Source organism: Periplaneta americana, chromosome 17, assembly GCF_040183065.1.
Source record: "Periplaneta americana isolate PAMFEO1 chromosome 17, P.americana_PAMFEO1_priV1, whole genome shotgun sequence".
NCBI classification, from domain to species: Eukaryota; Metazoa; Arthropoda; class Insecta; order Blattodea; family Blattidae; genus Periplaneta; species Periplaneta americana.
In genome coordinates this window covers 91,362,246-91,377,058 of record NC_091133.1, presented here as the reverse complement: position 1 = coordinate 91,377,058, position 14,813 = coordinate 91,362,246, and the positions used below count along the sequence as shown (strand labels likewise).

At 33.7% G+C, this 14,813-nt stretch overlaps 1 protein-coding gene across 7 annotated transcripts in view; it reads left to right on the top strand.

Moving 5' to 3' along the window:
* Pde8 (phosphodiesterase 8) overlaps positions 1-14,813 on the top strand; it is a 770,548-nt gene that overhangs the window by 556,409 nt on the left and 199,326 nt on the right. For all 7 annotated transcript variants that reach the window (XM_069816063.1, XM_069816067.1, XM_069816070.1 and 4 more), the window contains one exon: positions 1,776-1,829. In XM_069816063.1, coding sequence (XP_069672164.1) covers positions 1,776-1,829 — 54 coding nt within the window. The remainder of the gene's footprint in view (positions 1-1,775; positions 1,830-14,813) is intronic.

Genomic DNA, 14,813 nt, shown 5'->3' with positions numbered 1-14,813 from the left:
TTAATCAATAAACTCGCTCATTAAGCAGTAACCTCTTTCATTAACCAACAAGCTCGCTTATTAACTAATCAGTTTTCTCAGTAAACTCGCTCTTTAACTAATAAGCTCGCTCTTCAACCAATAAGCTAAGTCATTAACCAATGAGATAAGTCATTAAGCAATGAGCTAAGTGATCAACCAATAAGCTTGGTGTCCACACCTGTGGAGTAACGGTCAGCGCGTCTGGCCGCGAAACCAGGTGGCCCGGTTTCGAATCCCGGTGAGTGCAAGTTACCTGGTTGAGATTTTTCCGAGGTTTTCCCTCATCCCAATGCTTTCGGTGCTGGACCCTGGACTCATTTCACCGGCATTATCACCTTCATTTCAGTCAGACGCTAAATAACCTGAGATGTTGATACAGCGTCGTAAAATAACCCATTAAAATAAAAAATAAAAATAAGCTTGGTAGCCACCGGCGTGCTCAGTCGGTTAAGGCGCTTGCCTGCCGGTCTCCAAGTTGCGCTCGGGCGTGGGTTCGATCCCCGCTTGGGCTGATTACCTGGTTGGGTTTTTTCCGAGGTTTTCCCAACCGTAAGGTGAATGCTAGGTAATCTATGGCGAATCCTCGGCCTTATCTCGTCAAATACCATCTCGCTATCACAAATCTCATCGATGCTAAATAACCTAGTAGTTGGTACAGCGTCGTTAGTTAACCAACTAAAAAAATAAATGAATAAGCTTGGTCATTAACCAGTATGCTATCTCATTAACCGGTAAGTTAACTCGTTAACCAGTGATCACATTCATTTGCCAGTAATCTAACTCATTAACCAGTAAATTAACTCATTAACCAGTGATCACACTCATTTGTCAGTAATCTAACTCATTAATAATTGACCAATAATCTAACTCATTAACCAGTGAGCTAACTCATTAACCGATAAGCGCTCTCATTAACAGTGAGCTACTTCATTCACCGATGAGCTAACTCATTAACCGATAAGCGCTCTCATTAACAGTGAGCTACTTCATTCACCGATGAGCTAACTCATTAACCGATAAGCTCAATCATTAACCGATAAGCTCAATTATTAATCGATAAACTCAATCATTAACCGATAAGCTCAATCATTAATCAGTGAGTTCAATCATTAAACGATAAGCTCAATCATAACCTATAAGCTCAAACATTAATCAGTGAGCTCAATCATTAACCGTTAAGATCAATCATTAATATATAAGCTCAATCATTAATCAATCAGTTCAATCATTAATCAGTGAGCTTACACCATAAATAATTAGCTAACGCACTAAAACAAACACGTTAATTCAGTCTACCAGCTAACATATACATCATTACCATACTAATTTAATATTAACAAGCTAACTCACCAATAAACTAACTTAACAACAGACTAAAGAATTAAATATTAAATAAACAAATGAACAAACTAATAAATTAACTCTGTAAGAAATTAGCTCAGTCATTCACAGCGAACTTACGAACTCGGACTTACAGTTAACGTACTAACGAAACTGAAGAAATTAACAAATTAACCTCACTCAGTAACAAACAAATAACAAAGTGAACTCATTATCATACTACATCAATGAAAGCACGCTGACCACGAACTAACTCACTAATGAACACATTCAGTAACTTATTATCTTTAGAATTTCTGAATTTATCATTTAATGGGATAAATGACAAACATGCTAATAATTTTTCCGCTTTCAGTATGTGTAGAGCATAATAATAACTGATCAATTTTTAATATATTTGTTTCTATTTACAGACTGGAATACAAGGTGGATTTTCCTTAGGGAGTTTTCCTCACTATACTACGAAAGTAAGTACAAATTTAAAATACATCTTAATAAAACATCAAATTCTTATTTCAGATAATTAATATAAACACATTTTTACTACTTTTGGAGTTATAACCCCGGATCTTTGTATTATAAATTAATGTAACATTTTATATTATGATTAAAAATATTCAAACTATCGGATAATTCACTCCTCAATTACTCGAAAGTCATCCTTCTTGCCCCTTTTCATCTCAATTTTCATTTCATTTATTGTGTACATTAACAAAAGTTTTGAGATACTCCCACGTCTCATTTTCCTTCTACCGCATTTAACATAGAAGTATCATTTTGGAGATAAAGATAGGAATTTAAAGAAGTAGAGTTAATTAGTTTGAAAAATGTTGAGTATTTTGGAAAGTGAGAAATGCAAGGCACGTTTAGAATAGTTCATGACAAATCGACACACGGGATTCCTTCTGTTGTCCGGACAAAACTTTCGAAACCAATTTGGCACACACTTTTGTCATGATGAAGCGATTATTGGAAAAAAATTAATTTCCTCAAAATCTAACAAATTTACTTCATAAAAATGGACGTACAAATATGGAATACTATTAGCAAGTTACAAGATTAACAAAATTGCAAAGTCAAAATGGCCTCTGCTAAGAAAAGCACAGAACAAGCATTCAGCATCTTCATTAGAAGGTGTTTTCCCAACCGTAATACTGAATCCAGATGGATTGCCTCTCACGTATCTCGAACTTGTTTTATGGCTTCTTGCATTACCTTTTTATTTAACTGTTTTCTAAGTTTGTTGGAAGGTGAGGTTTTCCCTCCTCCTTCAGGTACCAATACTACTAAGGAAACATAAAACCAGAGTCTAACGATAGAATAGTATTAACAGTATTATTTCATATTTGTGATACACTGATGTTTTAAGTCATAACCTCAAAACATACCATAATTAACAAAGGAATCAATTAAACATGCATTGCTATAAACGTAGATTATTTAAATTATTATATATCATATTTATGGTAGGCTACTAGTGAATGAGGACACATTTTATTCACATTTGGAATGTTATATATATACACACAGGGTGTTTCCGAGGTGGTGTTACAAACTTGCAGGGATGATGGCGAAGGGCACATGTATCAATTTGAGATAAGGAACCATGATCCGGAAATGACTGAGTCGAAAGTTATAAGCAAAAATAGTTGTGTGGGAATGAAATTGTAATTTGGCACCACGTGCCCTCTTTCCCTTAACTTTTGGAACAGTTGTGGAAAAATGGTATGGGCCGATGTCTCCTACGTGGGTACTTGCCCCGATACAATCTGTGAGCTTGTCTACTTTTCCCATTGGCTCATCCATATTCGAAAATCAGGTCTGCTTATTCCGCTCTCGTGTACTCCTCCATTTCACTAGGACTGATCGACTGGACACTGCAACTTGTACAAATACACGCTGTCTACAGACGTGCATATTAGGACCGACCATTCCGTTACATATTACTCTATTTGGATTGCTTAAATGTAGTTTCCTGTCCCCATCCCTCAGACAGCGCACTGAATGGAATACTGTAAGTAGACAACGTAAACAATGTAAGATGAATACAGTATGTGTAAGATCTACAGATAAATACACATAAATAAGGTGTACAGAGGAATAAAATTATTTCATTTCCACAGAACTATTTTTTCTTGTAACTTTCGACTCGGTCATTTCCGGACCAGAGTTCCTTATCTCAAATTGATACATGTACCCTTCGCCATCATCCCTGAAAGTTTGTAACTCCACCTCGGAAACGCCCTGTATATTTCAAATGCCGACAAAGAAACCAAGTCCACACCTGTGGAGTAACGGTTAGCAAGTCTGGCCGCGAAACCAGGTACCCGGGTTCGATTCCCGATCGGGGCAAGTTACTTGATGAGGTTTTTTCTGGGGGTTTCCCTCAACCCAATATGAGCAAATGCTGGGTAACTTTCGGTGCTGGACTCCGGACTCATTTCACCGGCATTATCACCTTCATCTCATTCATTTTAGTGAAAACTTAAATGTTCCTAGTATTTTATTCATTAGTGATTAAGGCAAAATTTTATCCATCATTATTTTTAAAACGTTACATCAGTAACGAAATTTCAGTTATTAAATTGCTAGACCAGCCCCTGCTCGCATCGTTAGCCGATGATCAGGTGATGCTACGAAATGATAGTAGAATTGAACTCGTACGTAGTGATAATGATGCATATAAATAGGGAAACGGAAGAACTCCAGAAAACTGCGACCTTGTCCGTCACAATGCCACATGGATTTTTCAACAGTAATCTCACTAGAGGTTTTGATTTTATTGATCAATCTGCGACTAGAACACGAGCAGATTTATCTAGAGAAAATCAAAACTCGAATGAGATTTAATTGACTATTACACGATTAGAAGAAAGTATATAAAGAATAGAAATAACGAAGTACTCCAATACAATAAAATATTAATCTTGTATTATCACAGCCTAATACATATTAGACTGTGGTATTATTGTACCATCTCAACATTAAAAACATTACGCTAGATGCATGCTAGATGGCAGTAGTGTGTTATAATTAGCTGTTATCTTGCTATCAGTTGTGCCAACTATGGAATCTTCATTGAACTCTGTAGACGATTACTAGCAATGCCTTCTCGATCTAGATCACTATGGTAGTGTTACTAGTCAAGAAGGCTTTGTTGGTTCAGTTTCATTTTTATTAAAACAGTTGCATTCCACGTCAATTATCCGAATCCCAGTAATCAACGTCACTTGACAGATGATTTTCAATAAATCTTAATATTAAACAATCACTGCTACGTGACTATCCATAATATCATATAGCAGAAACTATAACATAACCTAAATAATATACACAAGTGTTAGAAAAGTTTTAATTAACGACGATGACATAAAAAATAAACATGAATAATTTTAAAAGGAATAATTATTGAATGTACAATTTTCAAATTTGAATGTTTTAATGGTTGGTGGTTCAGTTGATGTTATATTGGACGTGTGCGTAAAAGAAGTGGAACTCGTTGATGTAGGCCTACATGGTGTATTCCTCAACTTATTCAGGATTTCCGAATGGTGCTCTTCATTTACAGTATTTATAAATAGGATTTCAGGGAAGATGCATAGGTACGACCAGTGATCTTTATTAATTCTTGTTCTTGAATGCCAATGAGAGTCATATTTGAATCTGCTATGCATCGACTGGAGTGGTTTGTAATTTTTTTTTTTTTGACGTCCAGACCAATGCAGTTTGAAATGTTGGCAAACAAAGAAACAAATGCTAGGGACGCGATAAACTTAAACAAATGTTAGGGACGCGATAAAATTGTGCGATAAGCAGCCATGATTGGTTGAAATACGTCCTTTCGTACCGTTTTATTTGTCAAAAGTAGTATAACGTAGTAAAAGTGTAATAGTCAATGAAAACTCCCAGGCCTGAATAGGACTCGAACCCGGATCTTTTACATAAAACGTTTTGCATAGTCTACTCTAGGCTTCTGAGCCACCTTAGGCACATGGTTAATTTAGTAATACTCCTATTTTACTTTACAAGCTTTAGTAATAGCATTGTACATCTACTAAAGCTATTCCTTGTGTACGAGTAATTACGTAATACAGAAGTAACAGAATTTTACTGTAAGCGTGACTGTCTTACAAGTTGAAGCATACAAAGAAGTTGAAGTTAAACGAAGGAGGTTTAGGGCAGTCGAGTTACTGCAGAACACAAGCTGAAGACAATGGTATTGGCTTTACAATGAAAATGAGGAAGGAATAGGAAGAGATGTACTACTTTCCTTATCTTCTGTATTGTTCATTTTATATCTCGCAAGCACTGCTACGTGCTTAGCATCATGACGTAAGTTTAACCCTTTGTTTATAACTCTGAAGGAATTCCAACTATCGTCTGAGGAATTTTCTCTCTTGCATTAACTTTCTCTCTGGTCGTAGATATGCACTTTGAGAACATTTTCAGCTTTGCAGGGTTTGCTTGTCTTCTCCTATTCTTTCGTTCTCTCCTTTATCTTCTGCTTATTTTTATATTGAAGGAAGTCGTAAGAATTGGATCAGCAGAGGTGCGATTTTTCCGGCCTTTAATGGGTTGCACCTCAGAGGAATATAAGACTGCAACTCAAAATGCAAAATATACCGCGCTCATAAAATCTGCAGTGCTTGGGAAAAGTGACATAAGTCAGTTTCCACAAACCATTTTTGATAACTTATTGACTTATACTGGTTTATGTCGATTTGATTTTTTTCTGTATGAATTATTGTAATGGAAGAAATACTTATGTATTTTTTTTCCAAGCAAGCTGATGTTCCGTAAGTTGTCAATAAATTATCAATAGTAATATGCATTTCGGAAATGCGTGTTATTATTCGGTTGAGAAGCTCTTATCATCCAGTCTGCTGTCCAAAAATCTGAAAGTTAGAATTTATAAAACAGTTATATTACCGGTTCTTCTGTATGGTTGTGAAACTTGGACTCTCACTCTGAGAGAGGAACATAGGTTCAGGGTGTTTGAGAATAAGGTGCTAAGGAAAATATTTGGGGCTAAGCGGGATGAAGTTACAGGAGAATGGAGAAAGTTCCACAACATAGAACTGCACGCATTGTATTCTTCACCTGACATAATTAGGAACATTAAATCCAGACGTTTGAGATGGGCAGGGCATGTAGCACGTATGGGCGAATCCAGAAATGCATATAGAGTGTTAGTTGGGAGACCGGAGGGAAAAAGACCTTTAGGGAGGCCGAGACGTAGATGGGAGGATAATATTAAAATGGATTTGAGGGAGGTGGGGTATGATGATAGAGACTGGATTAATCTTGCACAGGATAGGGACCGTTGGCGGGCTTATGTGAGGGCGGCAATGAACCTTCGGGTTCCTTAAAAGCCATTTGTAAGTAAGTAAGTAATATGCATTACAAGAGCGGTATGTTGAAGTTTTCATGTTCGAGGAAAAGTTTGAAAAAGCGAAACGTAGTTGAGCTTTTTTAATTTCCGAGAATTGAAAGAAAACATACCTCTTGTGTATCGTACATTATTTTGTGCGAAGATCGTTTATTACATCCTGAAAGAGGAATTTCTAATTAGTTGCAATGAAATCTCCATCTTGGTTTCTGTTCAATGACGGCAAATTTGCAAAACAAAAATATCTATCTTCAACATTGTTGCTTTAAAATGATTTCTGTGTTTACTATACTCCAGCAGGCCGTGATATAAGTCTGTCTTCCCCCCCCCCCCCCAGTCTATGATGAGTCTGGAATCTTGTTGATTTTTTCACTGCTTCCTTAATATTACTTGCATCACGAATGCAGTACCTTTAGTGGAATTGTAGAGTTTACTTAATTTTTGCAAATATTTAAAAATAATAATTAACAGTGCAATTTAGGTGAAATTGCAGTGGTAAGTTTCCTATTTATAATTATTACTATATTGAACGTCTCTAAAAATTGTAATATGTTAAAAGCCTAAAGCAGTAAAATCAATATGTCACTTAAGCGGTAAGAAGAGGGAAATTGTTATGTGTGTTAGGTTGGGAATACTGAATGTGGAATTTGAGACTTTCCGTGGATTGGTTTTGTGCGGAAACCAAGCAAATACGCACGATCTCGCACAAATATACATACTTTGTAGACAAAATACTTAACAAAAAAAGGTCACATAAAGATGATAATAAAATTAGTAATAATAATACTAGTAATAACTGAGTGAAAAAAGAGACGATGTTGAGAATGATGGATTAATATTAAATTATTATTAGTAGTATAATTAGTACAGTTCATGTTGATATAGTAACCAATCTAAGATAGAAAAAATATACTTAGGATAGAAATAAACTTGTTTTACAATACATGGTACATAATATAATCACAGGGAAGTCTGTCATATAAATTTTTAAATTCTGGATCTGAAAATTTCATTCCTTAAAGTAGTCAAATCTGGATGAAATTTTATTATCGAATTATATAGACGTGGACCATAATTTGTACTGTGTAGTAAAGCAGCAGATGTGAAACATTTAGGTTCAACTAAATTAAGAATTTCATTAACAGGAATAGAGATTAAGGGTGTTTGAGAATAAGGTTCTTAGGAAAATATCTGGGACTAAAAGGAATGAAGTTACAGGAGAATGGAGAAAATTACAAAACGCAAAACTGCATGCATTGTATTCTTCACCTGACATAATTAGGAACATTAAATCCAGACGTTTGAGATGGGCAGGGCATGAAGCATGTATGGGCGAATCCAGAAATGCATATAGAGTGTTAGTTGGGAGGGAAAAAGATCTTTGGGGAGGCCGAGACGTAGATGGGAGGATAATATTAAAATGGATTTGAGGGAGGTGGGATATGATGGTAGAGACTGGATTAATCTTGCACAGGATAGGGACCGATGGCGGGCTTATGAGAGGGCGGCAATGAACCTGCGGGTTCTTGAAAAGCTATAAGTAAGTATTATTATTATTATTATTATTATTATTATTATTATTATTATTATTATTATTATTACTTCGGAATATGTATGGTAAGACTTTCCTGTGTTAAATTTCAACGTACCTCATTTACATGTTTCGAACTATTTATGTGTCATCTTCAGAACTGGTCGTTGTTGGTCTTGGCGCCACTTGTTCTGTTTCCTGTGTGGGTGTTCCTGTGGTATAGTGTAATAGTGAAATATACAGACACACAAAAACACACCCCAACGAAATTCTCAACACACAACTAAACTTCAAAACAAACACACACTCTTTGACTCTACTCTATACCACAGGAACATCCACAAAGAAAACAGAACCAGTGGCGCTAAGACCAACAACGACCAGTTCTGAAGATGACCCATAAATAGGTCGAAACATGTAAACGAGGTACGTTGAAATTTAACACAGGAAAGTCTTACATATTCCGAAGTGATTCAGTGTTAAAAGTTGTGTAATCAAGATGTATTATTATTATTATTATTATTATTATTATTATTATTATTATTGTTATTATTATTATTACCAGTAGCTAATTCTGTATCTTAAAGAAAGTTCCAGACAAAATTATCGGCGAATTCTTCCACACGTGGAATTTCGACGCTGAACAATCTCGGCTGTTTTTGAAGGTGATCATGTTGATAATATTGAAGGTGGTAGATAATCATGATTCATGATGATGCTGAGGAATTACAACACTCGAAAGATCTAAACTTAGCTGACCATTGCGAGTCTTGTACATTTCCAACCGACATTCTGCTAGTGTAGACTTGAAGAACAAGAAATCGTGTGACGCTTGACGTCCTGTGGAGCTGGGATAAGATCTCGCCTTGGAACTCCTTTCTCAGGCCGTCCTTCACCTGTTTAGCGACAGGTGATCACGCCGGCCGGCCGGTCGCCTGCCAGCGTGCGTGAATATCTAAAACAGATTGCTACCTCGTGGCCATAACTAGCATCTCCTGCAGTGATAGTTACGTAGTTGCGAATCTTAAACATCCAAAATTTTATCGAAAAAGTGAAAGAACAGAGTGGAATCCGAATCGGATGACTAACATTTGACAATATCTTTATATGACAGCAAATAATTTAAAAATATAAGTCGCGTATAAAGTCAATTGTAAATTCGGCTTCTAAACCGCTTGAGGAACTCAAAATTGTTTACCAATTCATAGACATTATTCTATTCTAGAGAATGTAGTAAGTAATACAGGGACATCATTTTATTTTTACTAACATTTCTAATATTAACCTGGCTATACCTTTGGATTAAAGATTGAGAACCGGAAACGACATTTGCTACCCCCTTCCACGACTGGAGTTCGATGATACTGGCGTAAAATACAAACAAATCACTTTACTAGGTATAGGAGGGAAGAAAAGTAGTTCATCCATTTAGGTACGTAAACTAGAAAATATCGGGATTTTGAGTTTGATAATTTTTATTAGGTTTTTTTTAATCAAAATACAGTACTGTATTAACAATAAGTGTTTTTACTCACGAATTGAGCTATCCATGCGGACGGATTCATTATGCAGTGTATATTATTCTATCTACAGCACATTAGGATACAATATAGAGAATGAAGTTAAATTGAAAATAATCATAATATCGATATTTAAACACATTTTATTTCGATACAGGCTTCAGTTCTTTTGTGCATATTATCGCACTATAGACTACTGACCTAATTCCAATTATCAGTTTCGGCTTCGTACTAGTAACTCATGTTCAAATAATTCTGTACCTACTCTATAAAAGAGTACCTTACGTACTATCTACTGTTCGTCCAAGTGGTTATGTTGTAGGGTCGTAGAAAGGGGGGAATTCACGTGACAGTTAATTACTTAACGAGGCCCCTTTATTTAAGTTATTTTAAACAGTTGTATAATATTACGTAGACGTCCAAATCTTAAAAGAAATTAATATTTTTAGAAAAGAGCTAAGACAGCCCAGCCACTAGTCTTTAAAGAGGGGCGAACGGAAACGCGTGGGGGAAACCGGGATGCAACGTAGGCAAACGGACGACAGTACCTGTGCGAAAATATGATTCAATATTGAAAGCTCTTTCGCCACTGGAAAACGCGAACATATTTCTGGAACGTACTATACTCACTAACTCACTACTGCTTACTATGACCGCATACCCAGCCTTAGTTCTGTGTGGAGAATGGTTGGAACTTTACTCGTAGAGGGGGTGGGAGTGAAGTACATTAAAAAATTCAGGTACAATAAAAATTGAAGTAAAAATAAAATGATGTCCCTGTATGAATGTGCAGATTTTAACAGCTTAGCTATTCCTTGGCTATAGTAGCACAAAAAATTCTAATACCATTCTAGTCCCAAATTAATTCTTTTCTCTCAAAAAATATTTTTCCCTAAATTTTAACAATTGATGATTTTCTTTGAAATTAAGTAAGAAGATTAACACGTATTGTTATCTTCTGCAGTTAGGAAATCTGGCAACCCTACTACAATTCTAAGGGACGGAATGCTGAGTTCGTGTGTGTATTCGTAAGTAAGCGCTGTTACCGAACTACGCAGACTTTGAGCTTAAATTTCTAATTAATCATACACTTAATTACAAAACGCATTATATGTTTTAATTTATTTTAATGTATTCTATTGCCCTGTTCAATTAAATAAATTGGTTAAAATGAATTAGAATTCGCGTCAATAATTTGGGACTGTCCAAAAATATAAAAAGCAAGTAGATGAAATTATTTAAAATAAATTCCTGAGACAGCCGTATTTTAAAATGTACCAAGACCCATATCCCATTTAGACATGATCAACGTTCAATATGCAGTCCTTTCACCATAGGAGATCAGCATATACAATTCTCTTCTTGAGGAAAATCGTAAAAGTTAACATAGAGCCACCAGAAATTTTGAACAAGAATGCTGTCTCTTCTGAAAGCATTAAATTATTTTAATAACAGATTTATTTTTGGTAACAGATGCATTTAAAAAAGAAACAAATTTATTCAAAGATGACTAATTAAGTAACTACAGCTAGTTCATTCATTCCATTCATTAAATTTATTTACTTATTTATTTATTTATTTATTTATTTATTCATTTATTTATTTATTTATATTTTAGGAAACTAATGACGCATTAAAAAAACAACAATTTATTCAAACATGACTAATTAAGTAGCTACAGCTAGTTTATTCATTCCAATCATTCCATTCATTACATTTATTTATTTATTTATTTATTTATGTATTTATTTATTTATTTATTTATTTATTTATTTATTTATTTATTTATTTATTTATTTATGTTTTAGGAAACTAATGACGCATTAAAAAAACAAATTTATTCAAACATGACTAATTAAGTAGCTACAGCTAGTTCATTCATTCCAATCATTGCATTCATTACATTTATTTATTTATTTATTTATTTATGTTTTTCGAAACTAATGACGTACTAAAAAAAATTTATTGAAACATGGCTAATTAAGTAGCTACAGTTAGTTTATTTATTCCAATCATTCCATTTATTTATTTATTTATTTATTTATTTATTTATTTATTTATTTATGTTTTAGGAAACTAATGATGCATTAAAAAAACAAATTTATTCAAACATGACTATTTAAGTAGCTACAGCTAGTTTATTCATTCCAATCATTCCATTTATTTATTCATTTATTTATTATTTATTTATTTATTTATTTATGTTTTAGGAAACTAATGACGCATTAAAAAACAAATTTATTCAAACATGACTATTTAAGTAGCTATAGCTGGTTTATTCATTCCAATCATTCCATTTATTTATTCATTTATTTATTTATTATTTATTTATTTATTTATTTATTTATTTATTTATTTATTTATGTTTTAGGAAATTAATGACGCATTAAAAAAAAACAAATTTATTCAAACATGACTAATTAAGTAGCTACAGCTAGTTTATTCATTCAATAATGACGTATTAAAAAAACAAAATTTATTGAAACATGGCTAATTAAGTAACTACAGTTAGTTTATTCATTCCAGTCATTCCATTCATTAAATTTATTTATTTATTTATTTATTTATTTATGTTTTAGGAAACTAATGACGCATTAAAAAAACAAATTTATTCAAACATGACTAATTAAGTAGCTACAGTTAGTTTATTCATTCCAATCATTCCATTCATTACATTTATTTATTTATTTACTTATTTATTTATTTATATATATATTTATTTATTTATGTTTTTGGAAACACGACGCATTAAAAAAAACAACAGACCGGCAGGAAATCGCCTTAACCGACTGAGCCACGCCGGTGGCCAAGTGATTGGATTATGCTGCTTGAAAAATATGGCAGTCCTCTGGAGTTTGCAAAAAAAATTAAATTGTATGCAATTTTTACATGTTGCTTATCATTATTTACCCCCAAAGTCTTTAATTACTTTCTTTGTTACATTTTCCCTTCTAGATACATAACATATCATATATAGTAAAATAAACTCGCGAAATAACGCGAAATTTGGATCATTCTGCAAAATGTGTCATTAAACATGAAATATACCTCCCTTTGTCGCAAAAACTACGAAGTAGGCTACACATCGAAATTGTAAAAAATAAAAAAAAACATGTTTGTGACTTTGGTTTCAGTTAATTTGTCGATTGCTTCACAGTCTAGTATATACAGTCACGAAGCTTGAGTTGTTGAGGTTACTAGAAACAATAGACTGTGCCGGTACTGTTTCACATTTTATGTGATGAGGCGATAGCAGCGATCCTAGTGGTTAGCAACTATCTATGAATGCATATTCCCTACGTATTGAGCTTCCTGACTGTATATACTAGACTGTGATTGCTTGGTAACACAAATATTTCCTCAATGCATATTGTTAAGTACTTACATTCATTTTACCATCTGTATGACTATCGAAAAAAGATCGATTTCTGTAGTCGACTATAGCAAAAATGAAAACATACAACATTCTTTAATCTTTGGTGCATTTTACGCATCAGAGGCTATATTTTGATGGGAAGAGGTTCGTCATTCTGATTGCTGATGATTATTTTTGTAGATGTAGTTAAAATACTTCTCCCTAGAATTTATAGTGTTGTAAATTTATCGTCTAACATTCTGCTTTAGAATGCCAAAAACTAAAGTCACTATTGTTCATTCTAGAGCTGAGGAATATAAAATTTAAAGCTTTTGAATAGCTATAAAATTGTGATGTGTAAATATTGTAATGTTCGTATAAATTGGGAACGCAAGGACACATATGATAAACATGCAAAGAACATATCTCCCTTAAAGGCACGTCAAAGAACATTTTTCTGCAGAGTTAATTTGTCTTCCAAAATGTGAATTGTTTTTAGTGAGTGACTTTTTTGCGTGCACGAAAATATTCTTACTGTTGCGCAAATCTTCCTGCGGCCAGTGAAGAAACCATGCTTAATTTATATTTTGGTGACGCTGATATGTGATATGTGTAAACAAAAAGAAAAAATAACAAAAATTTTTATATTAAACATATCATAGTACATTTATTTGACAACTTATTTCACGAAATACCAACCGAAGTACATAGTGGCAAGTTTAACACTTGTTTTATTTAACTAAAAAATATTGTCTCTATAAATTTTATTGGAATACTACTACGTCATTTTTCTAAAAATATGGACCCCCATCTATCTTCTGCAACTTCCTGAGTACTTAACGTATCTATTCAATTGATTTTGTGAGGCGTATTTGTATTTAAACCTGCTGTGAGTGGAAGAAAGTGCACTTCCAAGGTCAGGCACACGTCGAGCAACTTCTTTGGACGTTGATTTGTATAGGCAGTTGAACAAATAAAAGGGAAACGTATGGAGTAATTCGTTACAGTAATTCAATGTGCGGAGGGCAACACGAATCTGCCAGCCTCATGATATATTTGATCACCTTTCGCCATTGTTGCAGTCATATCCTAAGGTACGCGGATTCGAGACCGAGAATAAATCATCTACGTTAGCAGGTCTGACAAAGTATTTACAGCACATTGCCAACTTATGCAAAGTAAATAATTTCTTAATGAGAAACTTTCTTTAGTTGCTGGTATTTTACTGTTGGATATTGTGTGTGTGCAGGATAGAAGAAGACTATAATGAGGATCACGAAAGTGTAATTCCTAAAAGTTTAATTTGACCGTCTCTTCGGAGTTGCCAACTAATACCAGATATCACCAAAGAGGATAAAATCACAATGCTACGTACTGCAATAATAATAATAATAATAATAATAATAATAATAATAATAATAATAATAATAATAATAATAATAATAATAATATAGTGTTAACAATAACAATGTCTTTCTTATTTACCACATCTCATCTTTATGTTGCGAGGTATTTTCTAAATGGTTCAATAATTGAATAAGGTTCTAAGTACATAGGGAAACAATGTACCATATACCCTTATTCTAGGGAGTATTAAATTTATGAAAGAGTTTATTTTCCTCTTGAACTTCTTGCATATTATATTGGTAATTAGAA